This window comes from Engystomops pustulosus, chromosome 2 (assembly GCF_040894005.1).
Source record: "Engystomops pustulosus chromosome 2, aEngPut4.maternal, whole genome shotgun sequence".
NCBI lineage: Eukaryota > Metazoa > Chordata > Amphibia > Anura > Leptodactylidae > Engystomops > Engystomops pustulosus.
This window is the reverse complement of record NC_092412.1, coordinates 175,241,399-175,264,218: the sequence shown is the minus strand read 5'-3', so window position 1 is coordinate 175,264,218 and position 22,820 is coordinate 175,241,399. Positions and strand designations below refer to the sequence as shown.

Below are 22,820 nucleotides of genomic sequence, written 5' to 3'. Positions count from 1 at the left end.
CTTGTAGATACACATTTTTCATATTTACAAATCTTATGTTTTTTGTTTCTATAATGTAACTTACAGGTCATTTGTTTTTGGTATTAAAGTGCCCAGCTCCTTAATCCGGTCATTGATGTTAAAGCGTCTTCTTCTTTCAACTAAAAAAGACAACAGAGAATTAAAATAAAAAATGTTGAACCTGTTAAAAAGAGAAAATGTATGTAGTGCTCTGCCAGTGCTATGACTTACTCATGTTATGTGTGTCCTTCTTTTGACGCTCACGTACAAGGGCGCGATTCTCAGCATCTGTAAACAAATAACATTCACTACTTAACCAATAGCACAAACACATAAAGAGTCAATTACGACATTGAAATCTAATGGTGATCAATCAGAGACGCTTCCTTATGTCGGCTTCATTTTGGGATATACACTAAATTAATTTACAGAAACACCTGCCAACTCCGTCATCCATGTTGGATTGAGGTCTACAGCACATAGGTATGAGAGATGAGGTTCTAGACACTGGAAAAAAATCATTAGATATGTTTCTTCAGACTTTCAAGGGCGGGCAAAAAACAGCAATTCTCGATAGCTCATACCTCACAGTGACTATAAGAGTTTGAGCATTTCACACTTTTATCTTCTATATTTTTTTTTTGGGGGGGGGGGGGATAATCTCACTTTTTTTGGTTCTGGGTTTACATGTCATAAGTAACATGTACAGTGTGGAGGTATTAAGAGGTAAGAAACACAACCATATACATGGTCTCTGTCTACAACGAACTATTTGTATGAAATAATAAGAAATTCTTCATGGTTTTGCAGGGAGTACCAACAGTTTTATTGCTAAAATTTTTGGGCAGAGAACACTTTGACTGTTATCTACCTTTTTGGAGGTTAAAGAAACTTTTATTCATACTTTTTTTTTTAATATGTCCTAACACAAACTTTTTGCACAATACTTATCAGTCTTACAAGGGAACACAAGCTGGGCAGGGAATCGTAAGCATAAAGAGATAAAAGGGGGGGGGGGGGCGTGACCGGATGCCAAGGCGTGCAGACGTGTAGTCCCTGAGCTCTGCAGACCCGCAGCCAAATAAGCTGAAAATTTGCTTATCCCGCTCACCCTATAATGGGAAATCGCAAGGGACCCTCAGGACGGACATCGAGGAGCCAGGAGAGACCTCCGTCGAGCAGCTCCGCGGCGGACTTCTTTAAAAGAAAAGGTCCGGAGCGGCAGCCAGATCGGGGCAAGATGGCGCCCGGAGCTGACAACAGCGAGGGATCCTCCCTCCCCCCTCCTCAGCCGCAGCGTGCACCGCGCGCCACATACAGCGCGGTTCTGGCCGATACACAGCCGGACCCCGGTACAGCTTACCAGGAGCGGAGGACGGACAGTGAAGGGGCTGCACAGGCAGTAGTGCCCCGAAGTATGGGAGAGGCAAAGTCCCCAGCCGGGGGACGGATCCCCAGCAGGTCAGATCAATGTGCTGAACAGCAGGGGGGCTCCCTGGACGTCTCCCTATCCCCCCCAACACCTGGCCCGACATTCCTCACCCTGGATAGGGGTACACCCTCCCCCTCAGAACATGTGGCCCAGGAGACTATACCGTCTCTCCCTCCCTCTCCTACCTTGCAACAGGAGACCAGAGCAGTGCTAACTGAGGGGAGAGGAGAACAGGAAGGTTCTTATACAGGGGGACCTGCCTATTCTTCAGAATACCCACTACAAGGCCCAACTTCTCCTCATATTCCTCTGTCAGGAGCTTCAGAGCTTGGGCCCTTACATCCACCCCACCAGCTACTCCATGCTATTCATCCAATATTGCTTCACAGCAGTCCCCGCCGCTTCATGACCCTCTATGGCTATATATCCAGCGCCTCCCGACTAAGCAGGACTTTAGGGAGTTAATTGCAGAAGTTAAGGAAACCTGCAGGCAGGAGATTGTGGCAGTACGTAATGATGTAAAACAAGTAGCACAAAGGGTGGACGTTTTGGAGGATGATCACAATGAAGCCAGAGCAGTGGTATCGACCTTACAAACCCAGGTTGTCTCCCAAGCTTCAACCATCAGAGATCTTCACCGCCATATTGAGGATTTAGACAATAGAGGCCGCCGCCACAATATCAGGGTCCGGGGAATCCCAGAACAACAGGGGGAGGAAGATGTTCAGGGGTACCTACAGCGTCTCTTCAATCTGGTATTAGATACACCGCCAGACACTCCAATTAAAATGGACAGGGCACACAGGGCGCTTAGACCTAAATCCAACGGCCCTCCCCGGGATGTGATCTGCCATGTTACAGACTTTGGGATCAAAGAAGAAATCATGAAACGCTCCCGGTTGCTTAAAACAGTGACTTTTTTGGGATCACGCATTCAGCTGTTTCAGGACTTGTCTTGGATAACACTTCAGCAGCGACGAGCTCTAAAACCACTGCTGGACCTATTGAGAGATCAGGGGATACCCTACCGTTGGGGATTCCCCTTTAGCCTCACAGCTAGGAGAGATGGGCGATCTGCTACTTTACGTTTCCCTGAAGAGCTGCAGAATTTTTGTGATCAGCTTCAGCTAACAGCGCCGGAACTGCCAGATTGGTTGAAGCTCCCTACAGCGGTGGATCTCCCACCTACATGGCAACCAGTCCGTCCTTCAAAGAAAAGGCAAAGAACACCAGAACTGGACCGTAGAGCCTCTTCATCCAGACGATAAGTACCAGCTACAATACAATGCAGACTTTATGTCTTCTGAGAGACCCTCAGATAAAAAATGTAGCCAATGTTTGAATAGGTAGCCTAAATAAGCAGTTTCTGTTTAACAGCTTTTTTCATTTGCATCTCTAGCGCTAATGGGGTGGAGCGGGATTTTGTACCAAGGCTAAGGGGTGCACCTCTAACCCTCTCGACAACATTGACAGTCGAAGTAACCTTCTATGGCACTTTTTGTGCATGTACACAATTCCCCCTACTGTGAATCCTCTAGGTCAGGCTCGCTCCTCTGAGATGGAGCAGATTAACTGTACTTCTTTACCATCTGTATTTAAGAGGATTCACGGCGAGAAAAGTCGTCAGATGTTCTCGCTATCTTATATTATTGTTTTTTTTATGTTTGATGTTCTATTTACATGTTTATTTCTGTTTTATCTGTCAATCCATGGGTTCAGGTATAAGATTGTCTCTGAATCTCCCACATGTCAGACAGGAATGATTAACGGTAGGGTCCAGTCCGGGGGGCCCTATGGCAGTGATCCTGTCAGCCTATTATCCACCTCACATAGCAGAAGGCCCAGCTCCAAAGATAATGGTTAGAATTTTATCGCTTAATGTCAAAGGCTTGAACTCCGATGTCAAAAGACGCCTTCTATTAAAGGAGCTACGTCAGTCTAAAGTGGACATAGCATTTATACAAGAGACGCATTTCACGGGCGCAGGGTCTTTTCAGTTTGCGAAACATTGGTTTCCAACAGCCTTTCTCTCTAACGCCCCTACTAAAAAAGCAGGAGTAGCTATCTTGATCTCTAGTCATTGCCCTCTGAAGATAACAGAATCAATTGTAGACCCCTATGGGAGATACCTGATACTTAAAGGAACTTTCCTGGGAACCAATATCACATTAAGTAATGTATATGCCCCTAATGTAGGCCAGCTGTCTTTCCTAACTAAAGTATTGAATAAATTATCTCCAGACGGTAGAGGTCTGACCTTGATAGGAGGAGATTGCAACGCAACGTTCTCAGACATAGTAGACCGGGTTTCCCTACCTATTCGACCCACCCCCCAAGCTGCACAATCACTATCATCCGGCTTTAGACGACTAATCCGGAAACACGCTTTATATGATTTATGGCGAGTTCTGTACCCTACAGCGAGAAAATATACTTTCTATTCAGCCCCACACAGAACTCACTCCAGGATCGATTATTTTTTTGGCAATGTGCCAACACTCCGACTTTCCACATCAGCGGATATAGGGCCTATAACTTGGTCGGACCATGCCCCGATCACTTTAGAGCTAGAGTTACAAGACTCTATACCCAGGGTACCCCACTGGCGCTTAAACGAAACTCTTTTAACATCTCTTACTTCTAGGGAATCCTTAAAAACAGTCCTGACAAATTACTTTAAGGAAAATTCACCAACGGCTCCATCAACACCAATACTATGGGAGGCACATAAGGCAGTATTTAGAGGTGAGGCGATCTCACTTGCCACGAAGCTGAAAAAAGACAGGACTATGCACTATTCTCACTTTAAACGGAGTTTGCGACAAGCCGAAGCGGAACTAGTCTCTAACCCTTCACCCCAACTCCTGAAACGGGTACAAGCTCTCTGCTCGAAACTCAGGGAGCTAGACTTGATAGACGTGGAACGGATGATACGGTACTCCAAAAGTAGGTACTATGAATACGGGAACAAGGCCCATACAATGATGGCTCGTCAACTAAAGCAAAAAGAAGCCATGCAAAGCCCCTACGCAATAAAAGATAACAATGGTACTATACGTTATCACCCAACCGACGTAGCAAATCTTTTCCATTCTTATTATACGAAATTGTATTCTCTACCGTCTGACCTACCCCCTACTCCCTCAGAACGGGATGCAAAACTGGATCACTATCTCTCTCAGTGCTCCCTTCCTCAACTACCCTCAGAGGCATTGTCCCACTTAAATCAAGATATTACACCGGAAGAGATAGAGGAAGTGGTAGAAGAACTTCCAGGAGGGAAAGCCCCGGGCCCAGATGGCTTTTCATACCTGTATTATAAGACATTCCTTCCCCTCCTCTTACCGCATCTAAGCACACTGTTTAACGGGTTCCTCAAAGGGGAACCAATCCCACAGACTATGCTAGTATCTTACATAACGGTCATCCCTAAACAGGGCAAAGACCCAACAGAATGCTCTAGTTATAGACCAATCAGCCTTCTGAATGCTGACTTGAAAATATTTACTAAATTGTTGGCGAATAGGCTTGGGGATTGGCTCCCTCATCTGATTCATAAGGACCAGGTGGGGTTTGTAAGGTGCAGACAGGCTGGTGACAACACCCGTCGTACTATAGATTTGATAGATCTGATACATAGGGAAAAAAAAGAAGCACTACTTCTAAGCCTGGATGCCGAAAAGGCGTTTGATCGCCTAAATTGGCATTTCATGTTTCGAGCTTTAACCCACTATGGCCTTAAGGGACCGTTCCTGAAAGCTCTAGCGGGTCTATAGTCTTCCCCTACAGCACAAATTCGATTATCTCACGCACACTCAGATTACTTAACTATCAGAAATGGGACTCGTCAAGGATGCCCCCTTTCACCCTTACTTTATGTCTTAAGTATTGAGCCCCTAGCAGCCCAGATACGGAATAATATAGACATCAAGGGAGTTAAGGTGGGAGAAAAGCAATTCAAAATCTCCTTATTCGCTGATGACGTATTGCTTACACTCTCTGACCCCCTAATCTCTCTACCTAACCTCCATGCAGCGATAAATACGTATAGTAGCTTGTCAGGATACAAGATTAATCAAACTAAATCAGAGGCCTTGCCCATAAGACTTGACCCAAACCTACTTAAGCGTCTAGAGGACAGGTTTCACTACAGATGGAACAAGACTTCTTTAAGATACTTGGGGATTCAACTAACCGATAAGACTTCCACCCTATACAAAGCAAACTACCCCCCATTAATTCAAAGTGTGAGAAAGCAGCTACAAGGCTGGCGCAATATGCATTTATCGCTTTTAGGAAAGATAGCTGCAATTAAAATGTCTGTTCTCCCCAGGTTCCTCTACTTATTTGAGACACTCCCTGTTAAGGTCCCAGTGAAAGTCCTGCGACAAATACAATCAATGTTCCTCGATTTTCTGTGGAACTCAGGGAGACATAGGATTTCAAAATCAGTACTATCGGCACCTAAATCTAAAGGGGGCCTGGGGATGCCTGACATCGCTCTCTACTATTATGCCGCCCATCTGCGCCACATAGCCTCCTGGACCTGCCTGTTGGCTTACAATAGGTGGACGGAGATCGAAAAACTTTGGTTAGCTCCAATACACCCAAGCGTACTTATATGGGGGCCGCCGACGGAAGTACCCAACACATCACTACTAGCGCCGATGGCATTTACAAGGGACATATGGCGTAGTTGCCGTATTAGGTTTAATCTAGCTACACATAGGTCCGCACTAACTCCCTTTCTATATACACCACACTTACCGGAAAGTTTGAATACTGACTTTGTGGAGTTCTGGAAACAAACCAAAGTGTTTCAAGTGAAAGATTTAGCCCACCCTACGACGAACTGCCTTCTCACCTTGACGGACCTACTTACAGCCTCTGACCGATTCACTCCAGTGACAGCCACCTATCCCTTAATATATCAACATTGTATGCGAGTATTGGAGACTACACAGGTCCCGACCCTTACAGACTTTGAACGCATTTGCACAAGAGGTTCAACATCAAAAGGACTTATCTCAGACCTCTATAACCTACTACTAACACAGTCGTACACGGAACCAATTAATCACACGTATATGCATCAATGGGAGGAATGGATTGGGAGATCAATCCCAATGCCCATATGGAAGGTGTTATGGGATAAAGCTCCAAAGGGTTCCACATCAGTATTATATAAGGAAAATCAATATAAAATATTGATGAACTTGTATCACACTCCAGCATTGTTGCATAAATTAAACCCAGACATTCCCGATACCTGCTGGAGATGCAATACACCAGGAGCTTCCCTGATTCATATATTTTGGGAATGTACAATCATACAACCCTATTGGTTAATGGTTAGTCAAATTCTAGAAACAGTACTGGAAGTTACAATAGAAGTAGACCCCATGACATTCCTCTTAGGACTTACCCCGCAGAATCTTGGAAAAGCTAAGTCTAGGCTATTCCTACATCTAGTGACGGCAGCCAAAACCTTGATTTCTCAGTTTTGGAAACGCTCAGCCCCTCCATCTCAACAGGACTTGTATTCCCGTATTAGACACATGAGAATGATGGAGTCTATGTCAGCGTCAATCCACTCTAGATCAGAACACTTCAAGGAAGTGTGGGCCAGTTGGGACGCTATCGGAGACAGTCTTCCAATGTCATCATAAATCCCTATTTCTGACCCATGGTTTGACAATTTTTAGTTGTTTTTGGTTGATTGATACATACTTTAAAACGTGACACGTGCTTTTAAACCTAATGCTTTGGATCCAACCTAAAGTAGAAACATCATGAGAAAAGTAAATTTGTAATTTTACATTTTGAAAGATAGTAATGACGGTGGTCTTCACCACTTGTGCAGTTTTTTATCTTTTATCTGTATAAAGAGATCCTTTTTGTTAGGACCGGTAACTTGACTGTTTCTGTACTAATATGTACTATTCTTTATATAAATATGATCTGTAATTGTACTGGCCATGATGTATGTATCTAATGGTTTTTATTTGTTATAATAAAATGTAAGTTGGGAAAAAAAAAAAAAAGAGATAAAAGGCAGAGAAGGATAAGCAGAAGGGGACAGACATCTCATAGATTGGGGAGCAACATAGAGAGAGGGGTAGTGACCTGAAATAGATAAGCAGGTGCAACTTAGAGAGAGAAGGCTATATAAAAATAAGCTCACAGCCCTGCTACTATGAACACACACAATGGTATGGTTACAAAGAACTCCAGGGTTGCCAGCTAACAATGGTCTAAACTGGTGATACACTTTCTTTAAGAATTTCTGCCCTTGACAGATGAGATAAAGCACTGGTATATAGAGATGGATATTCTCTGAGATTTCCTTATATATCACTAAATTATCCTTTTTTTAAAAGCATCTAAATTTAGAAATTGAAATATAATTAGTAAAAATGTATTAAGGTACAAAGTAAATTACTTATTTTATATTAACGTTACTTGGGACAACCTTTACAATACAGTATTTTTCCGACTATAAGGCGCACCGGAGTATAAGGCGCACCATCAATAAATGCTTGCTAAAACATTTAGGTTCATATATAAGGCGCACCGGACTATAAGGCGCACCTGATTATAAGCATGAAAGACCAGCAGGTGGCAGACTTGTGCACAGTTCAAGGCAGCTGTTGTCTGTAATTGCGGTTCATATATAAGGCGCACTGGACTATAAGGCGCACCTTTGATTTCTGAGTAAATCAAAAGGATTTTTTGTGCGCCTTATAGTCCGAAAAATACGGTACATATAATAAACTGTTATGTTATGATCACACTGGTTTTAATGGAAACATACACTCACCGGCCACTTTATTAGGTACACCATGCTAGTAACGGGTTGGACCTCCTTTTGCCTTCAGAACTGCCTCAATTCTTCGTGGCATAGATTCAACAAGGTGCTGGAAGCATTCCTCAGAGATTTTGGTCCATATTGACATGATGGCATCACACAGTTGCCACAGATTTGTTGGCTGCACATCCATGATGCGAATTTCCCGTTCCACCACATCCCAAAGATGCTCTATTGGATTGAGATCTGGTGACTGTGGAGGCCATTTGAGTACAGTGAACTCATTGTCATGTTCAAGAAACCAGTCTGAGATGATTCCAGCTTTATGACATGGCGCATTATCCTGCTGAAAGTAGCCATCAGATGTTGGGTACATTGTGGTCATAAAGGGATGGACATGGTCAGCAACAAAACTCAGGTAGGCTGTGGCGTTGCAACGATGCTCAATTGGTACCAAGGGGCCCAAAGAGTGCCAAGAAAATATTCCCCACACCATGACACCAACACCACCAGCCTGAACCATTGATACAAGGCAGGATGGATCCATGCTTTCATGTTGTTGACGCCAAATTCTGACCCTACCATCCGAATGTCGCAGCAGAAATTGAGACTGATCAGACCAGGCAACGTTTTTCCAATCTTCTACTGTCCAATTTCGATGAGCCTGTGCAAATTGTAGCCTCAGTTTCCTGTTCTTAGCTGAAAGGAGTGGCACCCGGTGTGGTCTTCTGCTGCTGTAGCCCATCTGCCTCAAAGTTCGACGTACTGTGCATTCAGAGATGCTCTTCTGCCTACCTTGGTTGTAACGGGTGGCGATTTGAGTCACATTTGCCTTTCTATCAGCTCGAACCAGTCTGCCCATTCTCCTCTGACCTCTGGCATCAACAAGGCATTTCCGCCCACAGAACTGACGCTCACTGGATGTTTTTTCTTTTTCGGACCATTCTCTGTAAAGCCTAGAGATGGTTGTGCGTGAAAATCCCAGCAGTTTCTGAAATACTCAGACCAGCCCTTTTGGCACCAACAACCATGCCACGTTCAAAGGCTCTCAAATCACCTTACTTCCCCATACTGATGCTCGGTTTGAACTGCAGGAGATTGTCTTGACCATGTCTATATGCCTAAATGCACTGAGTTGCCGCCATGTGATTGGCTGATTAGAAATTAAGTGTTAACGAGCAGTTGGACAGGTGTACCTAATAAAGTGGCCGGTGAGTGTATATGCGATCCATGCTCAGCCCTGCTCCAGGCATTTGCATTGCATTTCTATACACACTGTTAATGCTCATTGTGACCACACGCTAAACATTTTGAATTCAGATATTGTTTTTTTTAATATTCTTGAAAATATTGTATTGGTATTCAGTGTCATGATGCTACTCCAGATATCGTATAATCAGGGGCCCTGTGTGGGAGGCTGCTGGGCATTTCATTAGTAGGGGGAGTCGGCAACCAATGCATTTCCCACTGTAGGCTTATACTTGTGTCAATAGGTTTTCCCAGTTTTTTTAATGTAAAATTAGGGGTTATATTGGCTTATATTCGGGGAGGCCTCTACTTAAGTATATACAGTAAGCAGATTATGCTCCGGTGCTCCTGTGTATATCACACAGGGCGCTTGCTGCTCTGCTAACAATTATTCACTCCTTCAGCGTGCATTAGAATCTGGTGTGCAACATCATCAGCTCTCAGGAAGGGGAGGGAGTGGATGGATTCCAATGCACACTGTGGGCATGCATAACTGGGAGCCGAGCAAAGTGACAAGGGCTACAAACTTATGGTAAAACAATTTATTCTCATGGACCGGTAGATGTTCAATTATAACAATAAACATACAACCTAGATTTAATATTAATTTCAAGCTCTTCCAATCTTAGTCCCATTTCTTAAAAAAATTTGCACAATATTACATGCTTTCATTTGGGAGAACAAATCCTTGTAACTTTCTGGGGCATCTTGTGATTATCTAAACAGGTGGTGGTGGTGGTGGTGGTGGGGGGGGGGGGTTTAAGGATACCAGACATTATAGAGCCACTTATTTAGCGCATGCAATAGACTGGCACAGGTACTCTGACAGTAAGGTAAGGGTACAAGTGGAAACTGGATTCTGTGAGACCCCACTAAGTGGGAGTTGAAAAGCTTGAAAAGCTAATAGCAGGATTTCCCCTTTTTCTTTACCTGTATTTCCTATATTGCAAAACCCATCCTTTATTCCTGGAGTTACAGTATACACTATTTGAAAGGAAATTCATGCTTCTCCATTGAAGAATTCTCTTTACAAACCTTCCGTGCACAATAGGGTTCCATGCACTTCAAGTTCATCATTTCTTACTTTCACTAGCAGCTCCAAATGTATTTAATTGGCAACTCTCAAAGTTTGAAGCGCTCTGAATGAAGCAGGGTTACCTCCATCATGCCCTTTCTTTGTCCTATGCCATCCTGAGGTCAATCCCTCCAATGACATTCCCTTGGGGATGTAAGGGAGTTGGAAGGAAAGGGGCATAACCTTTGCTTCACCTTGTAACCCTTGGGTATGGATGTATGAATTATAAAAATACATACTTTCTGTTCATCCTTACCTGCTGCTTAATTCTTATGTGCTGATTGATCTCACTGTTCAGGCCCCTGCCAAAATCTAGCATCTATACATGTTCTAAATAATGTTTAAGGTTCTGATAAGTAATATTAAACGATATAAGATGTATACTATTGTAAAGTACCTGTTAGCTCCCTCTTTATAGGTAGATCTGCTGGGCAAGAATTGCTGGTGACACCTACAACAGTATCACTAAGCCGCGAATTATCACTGTACAGCCCCAAGTGACTACTGGAAAATGGCAACTGCAAGCAAAAGGAATGATGACAGTAGTAAGTCAACAATCATGTTAGAGAACACATGTATAAAATCTGAATATGTGAGTCTAAATGTCACATACCGTGTTTGGCATAGAAAGGGCAGGTTCTGTGTACACAAACATGTCATCTAGACCTATGATGTTATCAATGACGTCATCCATCTAAAAAGAAGCAGCAGTCATGTACAAATAGGGAAACATAACAATATACCGGTAATATCATATTTATTCCTTATTTCTTTAAGTTTGGTTTAGATGTATACATTTTCAGCAGCTTTTAGGACAATAGACCCAGCATACTCTTATGGTTCAGTGTCCAAATGTTGTCAATGGCAAGTCTATCTACCCAGGGCTCTTTAACTCCTTATTGGCCATGCCAACCACTGAATTGACTAAACTGCTGCAGTGTGATAACTTACAAAACAAGCTACTGAAAAAATTTATAGTTTGCTGTATCTCTTTATTTAAAGGGGTTTTCTCGGAATCTTGGAAACCCCACGAGGGGCAATGTTACAGAAAATGAACAAAGTGTACTTACCCTGTTCCGTTTTCAGCATTGTTCCTGAAACAACTTCGTCAACTATCCCGGTTTTAGCAGAGGCTGCAGCAGGACCAGTGACTGCTGACGCTTTTGGCAAGCTGGGAGTGCTATTTCAGAATACAGATGACTTTTTCATCATTCTTTATTCCATCCTTTTTCCAAGGGGCTATTTCTTATACTTCTCTTTTATATGAACCATCATGTGGTTTAAACATAATAATACGATTTTTTTGTTATGTTATTTTTAAACATTTTATACATTTTTGTGTATAAAATGTTTAAAAATAACATAACAAAAAAATCGTGAATGGGTTTGAAATGGGTTTATTTATGGAACTCATTTGGGTTACAATGTGTTTTTTTCCTTTGTGTTTTAGATAAATATTTATATAATGTTTTATAATGTTTGGTAACCCTCTCTGTTAATGTATTAATAAAACTTTCAATTAAAAAAAATGTATATGTATATATGTAAATATATATGCATATGTATACATACATATTTCTTTTATAAGAAAGCTACCAGTAAACCATCAGCTTGATCAACTCTGGAGCCAATAGGGATGTCAATTCCTCTGACACACCTATTAGATACAGTAGCTGTTGGCAGTAGATGCAGCAGGCAGTGAGAGGACAGCTGTTATTGAGTGGGCACAGCTTCTGTGTACACTATTTTGCACAAAGTACCCCTTTTAGTCGATGTATGCAAGATGTACAGTACTGACTGGCCTTCTTTGCAAATAGTCAGTCAATCTCCTGCTATCAGTCAGACCAAAACCCATACAACTTGGGGGATATTTATTCTTTAGATCAGTGCAGAGTAGAACTAGACAGGTCTCTGCTGCGCCATATTATTCATTGTGTCGGATACTGGATAATTAATCTGGTGCAGTATAAGACTGGTGAGTCGCACTTTGCACCTTCTTTTAGTTGGTCTAGTAATTTGCTGCGCCACAATATTGAATTTTCTGGCGCATGGGTTATTTCTGGCGCAGAAACACCTCCTTTTATCGAGGACATGCTGCTTTTTGGCAGGAGTTGGAAAACAAAACCTTTCATTTCACCTGCATTTCAGGTGCAAATGACTCCAGTCTTCTGACATAGATCAATAAATCTCCTCCCTTATCTTTTGTGAATTTGGAGGAATGGCAAAGATAGAAATACTATGCATAACATATGTTGGAGTTGCCCAAGTGTGAAATTTAAATGGGACAAAATTCTCTTAGAGCATTACATACTTGACTTCATGCAAAGACTCCCTAACATGATGATGGGTGGTTTTCCTAATTTGCAGACAGAGATACTACTGGCAGATGAACACAACACCTCTATTGTGTTATCTGTTGGTCTGTCCCTTATTTTTAGTAGCACACTTACATTGGATATCTATATAAATTGGAAATACTTCACAACATGCATCACTCAAGAAACTTTTACTCCCTCACCCATTCCCTTCTTTTTAGCCCTAATCCTTTATTTTATAGTTCTAAAAAGTCCTAAAATTTAAGTGACTAACCCAATGGTAATATCATTACTGATGATGTGAATAAAATTCAATTGAACTAGGAATATAGTCTTATCTATCTTGTATCGATCCTGGGCTTAGCCTGCATCACACCAGAGGTTTGCATGTTGTTATTGGAGACAGTCGAATAGTCTATTGTTAGATATACTTAAATAAGTTTACGTGAGTTTCAGTAATGTGGTGACACGATAAGTGCAATATGCTGGAAATTTTCAGAGATGAAGAATGATAAACTGTAATAAATTAAATTGGCCAGCTTTAGGTGTAGATTTTTTATAGTATATTGCAGATGCTTTATGTGTGTTTTCCGGTAGACATCACAAAGCTTCACAAATTACTCACTTCTCTTTCTGTGTTGGAGCACAAGTTCATTCTAGCCATGGGACTGTTAGGTGCACTGTTTCCTGCTGAAGATGAAAGGCGCGCTGGGCGATGTGCAGGAGAAGATGGAGCCGGAGGGGGTTTTGGAGACAGTCTGAGTGGATTTATTTGGGAGGCAAATTTGTTCCCATAAGTGTCTGAGATAAAATCTCGAACCTTCTTGTCCCTAGACTGCTGCAAATGGTAGGAGGTTGGATTCTCCAAGTAGCTCTGAACCTGTGTTAGGAAACAAAAAGGAGAGACATTTTTGAAATGTAAAAAATAATAATAATAATAACACCTTAACCCTTTAAGGGCCTCACCCTTTGTTTTTGACTTTTTTTTACTTTTATGTCTGGGTTGGTGCGATCACAGGGATACCAAATTTGTATAGATTTTATAATGTTTTCATAAATTTACAAAAATTAAAAACTCTTGTAGAATTTTTTTTATTTTGCCATCTTCTGCCACTAATAACAACTTTTATATACTTCAGTGTACTAAGCTGTGGGCTCGTGTTTTTTGCGACTTTTGATGAAGCTTTCAATGCTACCATTTTTAGTTCTGTACAACCTTTTTATTGAGTTTTTAAAATATTTTTCAAAATGGCAAAAAAGTGGCATTTTCGACTTTGGGCGCTATTTTCCGTTATGGGGTTAAATGCAAACTGTTCACCATGTATGATATCACAAGAAAGCACAGAAGCCTCCATGGAGAATGGAGAGGAGTAGAAGTCCATGGAGACTGCTGTGACTTCATGTGGTCAGATACATGCTTGGGGTACAGTTTGCTATTATTAAGATGCTAAATGACGTGAGGTGATGTCACTCTGGTCACATGACAAACTGTGACGAGTAAGGAGGCATAAGTTATGTGGAGGATTAGATGGGAGGACATGTGGATTTAAGCAAAACTATTTTTAGCTAAACGAAGGGTGTCAGTCAGTTAATAGGGCTCTATTAGAACCTGTCACTGGCTGTATATGTGCAAATGTGTCCCCCCATCTTCTTAATAATCTTGGTTGCTCTCCTCTGCACCTGTTCCAGTTCTACTATGTCCTTTTTATACACTGGTGCCCAAAATTGTACACAATATTCCATGCGTGGTTTGACAAGGGAAAAAAAACTATGTCCTTATCATGAGAATTTCTTACTCTCTTCATACATCCCATAATTTTATTTGCTTTATTATCAGCTGCCTGGTCACTAAAATTTAGTTTACTATCCACCAATACACCGAAGTCTTCTACTGATGCGGTTTTACAAGTCATTGAATGTTGGACATATTTGCACATTTTATTTCCAGGAACCAAGTGCATAATTTTGCAATTATCTACGTTATAAGCTATTTCTCAGTCCAGACCTGCAGCTTCCAGAAATCCCTCTGTAATCTTATACCATCTCCCTGTGTATAAGTTACTTTACAGACAGTAGAGTTTCAACAAATATTGAAACTCTACTGTCTAAGGCCTCTATTTGGCACAGTTCACATAGGCACTGGTGGTTTCCATTATGCTCTTAAGTTACAGAAAAGCATGATGGAGGCTGAATACTAAAGGTTGATGGAAAGTGTTCTAGGACAGACCTGTGTATATGGCCTCCAAATGTGCACATAAAATAGTTTCTTTAGATAAACATATGCTCTCATATACACCGCATGCCTATTATGTTGAAGATTTGAGCTCAATTTTTTCCACTGGATTTCACCCTTGCATAGAATCTCACTTATACAAACGCTACCTTCAGGACTTCCATGGGAACTGGTGGTGGAGCCTGAAAAGAGGCAGGTGTGTTGATGGCAGTGGAGGCTGAAGATGGTATTATATGATGCTGTGTGAAGTGTTGTTGATGTTGCAGCTGTATGCGCTCGCGTTGCTCTTCCTGCTGAGCCTGCTCTTTCATCAGCTGCATCCGAAGTCCAATTCTTGACGCCATGTTGAAGATCACTTTTCTTGATGTCCCCTAAAATAAATATTTAGAGTATATTGGTAATGTGAAGGCAATAGATGTGATTCTTAGTGCTACAAACCCAACATTATCAACTTTCCGTACCAAAGTTGGCAAGTTGTATTTGTCAGACAGGTAGCCATGCACCTGTCGACTTTGTTGCATCTGTCCAACCAGTTAACTACTTATCTTCTGGCTCACATAAACCACATAGCACTTTGAACCTCACTCTAGGGGTAGTCTGTGCTTTAAATCAGCGGTTTCTGACCTTTTTGTAACCAGGGACTGTCTGCAAAAAAAAATTTTTTCCGGAAAACCCACCCCTGCAAAGCACATTTTATAGTACCCCCATTGCTGCAGCCCCCTTCCCAACGCCCCTTTTCTATGGCCCCCGCTTTAGAATGCTTCCTTTTCTGTGGTTTGTCTTTATAAAAGGGGGTTACCCTCCATCCTCCACAGTCTTGGGCCACAACACAGTGGGTGGTGATCGCAGCTTTAACAGAGAATGAACAATTGCTAAAGGAATGAGTGTATATAATGTTATGCCTTGGAGTTGTGCGACACTGTAAATATAACAAAGATGGAAGGAAAAAGTCAATATGAACACATTCCAAAAGCCTAATATTCAAGCCTGATCATAGATTGGTTTTGGTAGATGACAACAACCCAAAAAATACTCAACCTTGAACTACTTCAAAGAACAACATGATTAGGATTTGTAATGGCCATTACTGTCCCTGTTATGAAGTTTATCACAGACACCTAAGGATATTCCTAACTACAACCATTCTACACTAATGCACTATTTACATGGGCTGAATATCTGCTACCCAGTGGCCATTGTCCATTTAGCACGGCAAAAGCTCGCCGCACGGGTTATGAACACTGCATAGAGGGGGCGATTGGCCTGTACCACGGCCTGTGTGTTCCGAGGTATAAAGACGTGAAATGACAAACAGAAGCTCACACATTGCAGTCCACATAAAACAATTTATTTGTGATTACAATTGTTCTAGTGGATGTATAAAAGGGATGTTTAAAAGGGAAGTGGACGAAGTCTACTATTTAGGGGTCTGCTGGTCCACTACATTGAAAAAGAAAAATTCAACCACTGACCAGTTCTTTAACCCTGTCTCATATTTTATAGTCATCTTTATTTTTTGATGGTGTATCTAATGTTATAAAAGACAATAAAGGTTTTAAGTTTTGCTACTTTCCCTTCTATCCCTAATCCTGAGCCTACATTTGTATTTACACCTGCCGTCCCCACTACCAAAATGGTAACAGTCATGACATTGCCTTTCTAAAACCTTGTCCATGTATTATCTATTCATAATATAACATGTTGATGTTATTCACCACTAGAGGTCACCAAATTCCCAAATGAGAAAAGGAGCTAGCAATGTACATGGTTGGCCATTTATATGGATACACCTAACTAAAATGAGAATGGTTGGTGATATTAACTTCCTGTTTGGGGCACATTAGTATATAGGAGGGGGGAAACTTTTCAAGATGGGTGTTGACCATGGCGGCCATCTTGGATCAAAGAGGGTCATGTAACACATAAAACTTATTGTTAGTTTCACAAGATAAACAATGGTGTGTTTGGTTTTAATGTAACTTTATTCATTTATGAGTTATTTACAAGTTTATCATCATTATAAAATGTGTTCAAAGTGTTGCCCATTGTGTCGGATTGTCAATGCATCTCTCTTCTCCCACTTTTGACACACTGACAGCAACACCACAAAATAAATGCTAGCACGGGCTTCCTGTATCCGTTGTTTCAGATGCTGCACATCTCGTATCTTCACAGCATAGACAAGTGCCTTCAGATGACCCCAAAGGTCCAAGCCTTCCTACATGAACAGTTCACTGGAAAGTGGATTGGTCGAGTGGGCCAGTTGAATGGCCACGAGGTCTCCCGAGCTCCCGATCTGACCCCTTAGACTTTTATCTTTGGGGTCGTCTGCAATTGCCTACACTGTGAAGATACAAACTTGTACGCAAGCAAGTAACTCATGATATAGAGAAATATAGTTACATTAAAACCAAGCACACCAAAGTTTTTGTTGTGAAATTTTCAATACATTTGATGTGTTACATGACCATCTTCCCATAAAAAATAAGTTGGATCCAAAATGGCCGCTACGGTCAAAACCCATCTTGAAAAGTTTCCCCCTCCGATATACTAATGTGCAACAAACAGGAAGTTGATATCACCAACCATTTCCATTTTATTTACAGTAGATGCATTATAAATGGCCCACCCTGTAGAATACACATAGGTTTAGAGATACTGGCTCCTTCAAACAGCAATTATACATGAATGGCTTCCGTGTGCTTTGTGTTTTCCCACAGATCCACGACACCATGTACAGAATTCACTGATATGTGAATAAACGGTGGAGATTAATAGTAATAATAGTATGGCGCACATCGGGTACTGGTGCAAGGAGAGGGCTCTCGGGCTGAAAATCCCCACTACAGTATGGCAGTATTTGGTAAGATCAATCAGACAACCTAGGGTTAAAGTACCCTAGGGCAGTGGTGGCGAACCTATGGCACTGGTGCCAGAGGCGGCACTCAGAGCCCTTTTTGTGGGAAACCCGGGCCATCGCCCCAGCACACCAGACAAGACTCAAAGAATCTTCCTGCAGTTCCAAGCAACTTAAACGATGCTACTTGGGACTGTAGGAAGAGGGAGAATTAGACAGGGTCGAATTATTTTTGGAGGACCTCCTGTTGGCCCCACGATTCTCTGTGTACAGAGGGAAACTGGAAAGAAACTAAAATGAAGAAAATTTTCCATCTTTCTACTGTGTTGCTGTCCTTAGAGGCCATTATGATTGAAAGTTGTTACACAGCGAGAAATAAATAACTGCTTTAATTTTTGGTTGGAACAACCAATTAAGCAGGGTTTTGGGTTGCAGTTTGGGCACTCGGCCTCTAAAAGGTTTGCCATTAATTCCCCGAGAAATAGTAAAAATTTAAAAAAAGTTAATTAAAACCCCTGTCCCTAGAACTGATATAAATAAACAGTAAACATCCAAAACACATTCGCCGTGTCCAAAAATGCCCGATCTATCAAAATATAATAACGGAAAATAGTGGCCGAAGTTGAAAATGGCACTTTTGGCAAATATAAAAAATTATTTTAAAAGTGATCAAAAGGTCATACAGTCCAAAAAATGGAAGCATTAAAAAGTCATCAAAAGTTGCGAAAAATGACACCACCTACAACTCGCAAAAAGTCGCAAAAAATGTATAAAAGTATAAAAAGTTATAAGCACCAGAAAATGGCAAACCCCCCCCACCCCCCAAATTTTTTTGTAGAGGTGGTTTTAATTTTTGTAAATGTATGAAAACATTATAAAACCTATACAAATGTGGTATCCCTGTGATCGCACCGACCCAAAAAAGTAGAAATGTCATTTGGGGCGCACAGTGAAAGCCGTAAAATCCAAGCCCACAAGAAAACGGAATTTTTTTCCCCGCTTGCTAGTGCATGGCATAGAATATGAAATACCGTCACTGTGAAGTGCAATTTTTTATGAAAAAAAAAACAAGCCCTCACAGAGCTCTTTACATGTGAAAATAAAAAAGTTATAGATTTTTGAAGGTGGGGAGTGAAAAATGGAAATGAAAAAAAGCAAAAAAGGCCCCGGTCGTTAAAGGGTTAAATCACAGAGAGATGGCAGGGCTATGGAGTCGGAGTCATAGACCATTTTGGTGAATAAAATGTATCGAGCCGGACTCCAAAATTTGGGGAAATTATGGAATGTCCTATAAATGTCTGTGTCTCTGGACGTAGGCTTTTAGTTGAGATGAATTTGGATGCACTTTTTTTATGTTCAGTAGTGAAGCTACTTCCCTACAGATCAGAGGGGAAGGTATGTCTGCACTTATCTTAGAACTAGAGTGATCAGGAAAATTGGATTACGGCAGGATTGTCCAGTGTATGTTGTCTCTGATTTACTTACCGGGTGCGTTGTCCGACAAGGATTTGGGTCTGCCGCGATTCCCTAAGCTCGTGCGCCTGAGTTCCTGCATCCGTCGCTTCCGCGCCGAGGTCCGCCGGAGTTCGCTTTCTTCTTCCCGGTGCTTGTAAATGAGACACAATTCTAGGTATTAAATCCTGTGCGTTGTCCGAATCAGTCCAGATGTCCGACGGCCTACCCGTCACATGCAACCCGGCGCCAATGTGCCAAAATCCGATCGTGTGCGTCAAAATCCCGGGAAAATTCTGCGCAAAACGGAAATAGCCGGGAAACCCAACGAAAATGCGCTCCGCGGTCCCTTAGTAAATGAGCCCCAATGTTTTAGTTTGCTTTTCCTCAAAATTCATGTGTGTATAAGCTAGCTGCTCTGAGGAATTCTATACACTTTACATAGAACATGAGGGGAAAACTGTTTTAGAACATCTCAAATTCAGAAATATAGGTACAGAAGGCAAGTCTTTATGTTAGTTCTGTGTGAGAAAGTGAGAGGTGTTGTGTGGGATAACCGCTATCTTCCCTACAGGCAGATAAAAAGCATATGGTAAAAGCCCTGGATTTGTTTGCAGTAACCCAAGGGATAATGCAGACATGTGGTAAGCAGGAGAAGTCTGTTTGGTCTATGTTGGCCTAGCTAGCATAGACACCTTTGTAATGTCCGTACTTGGCCTGCTAATGTCCGTAGGGGTAGGCTGGTAGTGGGACTCCTACTCCATCCAGGCTTCGGTCCTGGGTTTCTGTATAGCCCACAGGTGCAAGTCACAGACCTCGTTAGAGCCTGATTTAGACTGCAGGCCAGAAGCATTAGGAGAGGCACTACCTGGAGAGCTGAAGGCTGGACCGTGTTCACACAGCAAAGGTAACTGAGTGACTCCTGATATTCTGCTGGCCAAGAGCATGTGCCAGGCAGCCTGGTACATGTATAGTTAGGAGCTGCTATTGTATTAGGCAGTGCCCAGCCGGGCAGGGTTTATTTTGTATTTTGTACGTGCCTAAGCCAAGGCTGAATTTGTGTTTTGACAAAGAAGTGTGAAAAAAAACACTTAATTTGGACTTTAACTCTGTGTGTGTCCCTGCTTCCTGCACTGCTACAAGGCATCTACCAGAGCAATTCCCCACATCTGCTAGACTGTGCAGCATTATTATGTGAAACACCTAGTGAGCTGTTCCCAGAGAAGAGTCTGATATTGAAAGTTCAACTGTTCATCGAACCTGGTGATTCCTCCATATCAGGTAATTGTTAGAGATGTTGCCAGTGTGGTTGCTGTATTGCCACCAACCCAAGTCGGTTTAGAGAGGCTGTTCTCTAACCTTAAAATAATTAGGTCAGGCTTGAGGTCATCTATGAAGGAGGATCTGATGAAGGTAATACGTTTTTTCTAAGAACAAATGCATAGACTCATTAAACAAATTTTATTCAGTACATTTGTTTTAAAACACTTTTTTCCACATAGTGTTTTGCATAATTACAATTTATCAAAGTTAGTTCTATGTTTGTATATCAATAAATATTTTTTATGTTCTACCTAAATAACTTGGTTATTGCATCATAATAGTGATAAAAAGCCTTATTATTACTGTAAATTGATCACTTAAATCCAGTTGTGAGTTTGGCTTACTGATTCCACAGCCATGACAGATGCAAAACACAACTTTTCAAACTAAAACTTTTCAATGTTTAGAAACAAAGACAATCATATTGCATTCAGGAATAAAAAAAAACAAACAAAAACAAAATGAAGCTTTCCTTAAAGAGAACCAGTTAGGCAAATTAACCCCCAAAATTAAATATATTTTCATAAACTGCCATTAGAAAGCATTGCCTCTATCCCTTCATTGTCCCTCTATATGCCTGTAAACTTAGGCAATCAGGTCCTAAAGCTGTATGCAAATGACCGGCAGGCTATATACTATATGGCAGGCTACATACTACAGGGGGCTGGCAGGCTATATACTGTGGGGAGCTGTGACCAATGCATTTACCACTCTCGGCTTATACTCGAGTGAATAGGGTTTTTCCAGTTTCTCGGTCTCAAATCAAACTTCTGTTAAATCAAAGTGTCCACTTGGGAAGCAACACTGATTGACAATCCATTTCACAGCCCACTAGCAAGACACACTCAATAAAAGGTGTGGTTATGCAGGTGGGTCAGCATTTGGTCAATGTAGAATGTTGGTGGTGCTTTCACACTCTTGGTAGCATGAGACACACTCTACAACCTACATAAGTCACTCAGGTAGTGCAGCTGATCCAGGATATCACATCAATGCAAGTTGTGGTAAGAGAGTTTGCTGTGTCTGTCAGCGTAGAGTCCAAAGGCTGGAGGCGCTACTAGGAAACAGGCCAGTACACCAAGAGATGTAGAGGGGGACGCTACCAGCATCAGGACCGCTATTTGTGCAAGGAGGAACAGAATGAGCACAGACAGGGCCCTGCAAAGTAACCTCCAGCAGGCCACAAATGTCCAATTGGGAACCGAGAAGACAATACCAACACAATTGTTGCTTTCCTCATTGATTGGTTAAAATGTTAGGTTTGAGCTTCAAGGAAAATGAAATCTTTCGCGGCATGAAAACTATAATACAAGTACAGGAGATGCAATTTGTGAAAGCGTGTACCTGTACCATCTTTGGATTGGTTTTTCTATAGAAACTATTTGGGGAAAAGAATTTTTAAGACTTTTTTTAAGATTTTAAAATGAAATAACGTGGAGTTTTTAACGAGCCACACTATCGGAGTTTCTTATTGGAACTTTAGGAAACCTTTTTGAATGTGTTTGTTCTGTAAATGAGAGGTGTTGTCAATTGTGAATTTGTACCAAATAAAAACGCCCAAGGCTACGTCAGCACCATGCCCCTGGAAGAAGCCTGAAGAGGCGAAACCTGGGTCAGGCACAGTGTTTGGTGTTTACTTTTTACTATATGCACATTTTTAACTCCGTTTTTGAGTATATTAATAAAATAATTTTCTACCTTATACTGGTGTGATCTGCACTATGCATTTGCCCTAATATATATAGCAGTGATGGTGAACCTTTTAGAGACCAAGTGCCCAAACAACAACCAAAATCTACTTATTTACAATGATGTGCCAACATCATTGTAAATAGTATCTTATTGCTACCTGTTATTCCATTTCTTTTAATTGTATCAGCTGCCTGAGGCCACCAATACAGTTGAAAGAAGGAGCACAAATTCAGACTATTATTGTAGCTTCTCCCCAGGGTCTCTCTGTACAGGAAGAATGGTGGGTCCAACAGGCTGACCTCCAAAGATCTTCTAGCAAAACCTTTTCATTTTTCCCAAAATTTCAAACAGTCTGTCGCTTTAAAATGGCACTGAGAGAAGTTGC

General features: G+C 41.6%; 1 protein-coding gene across 5 annotated transcripts in view; it reads right to left on the bottom strand.

Moving 5' to 3' along the window:
- Nucleotides 1–22,820, bottom strand: part of TFEB (transcription factor EB) — a 47,125-nt gene that overhangs the window by 10,467 nt on the left and 13,838 nt on the right. For all 5 annotated transcript variants that reach the window (XM_072137352.1, XM_072137353.1, XM_072137354.1 and 2 more), the window contains exons 2-7: nt 15,261–15,482; nt 13,504–13,758; nt 11,177–11,257; nt 10,961–11,081; nt 232–288; nt 65–140 (exon numbers count right to left, since the gene is read on the bottom strand). In XM_072137352.1, the coding sequence (XP_071993453.1) occupies nt 65–140; nt 232–288; nt 10,961–11,081; nt 11,177–11,257; nt 13,504–13,758; nt 15,261–15,482 (812 nt within the window). The remainder of the gene's footprint in view (nt 1–64; nt 141–231; nt 289–10,960; nt 11,082–11,176; nt 11,258–13,503; nt 13,759–15,260; nt 15,483–22,820) is intronic.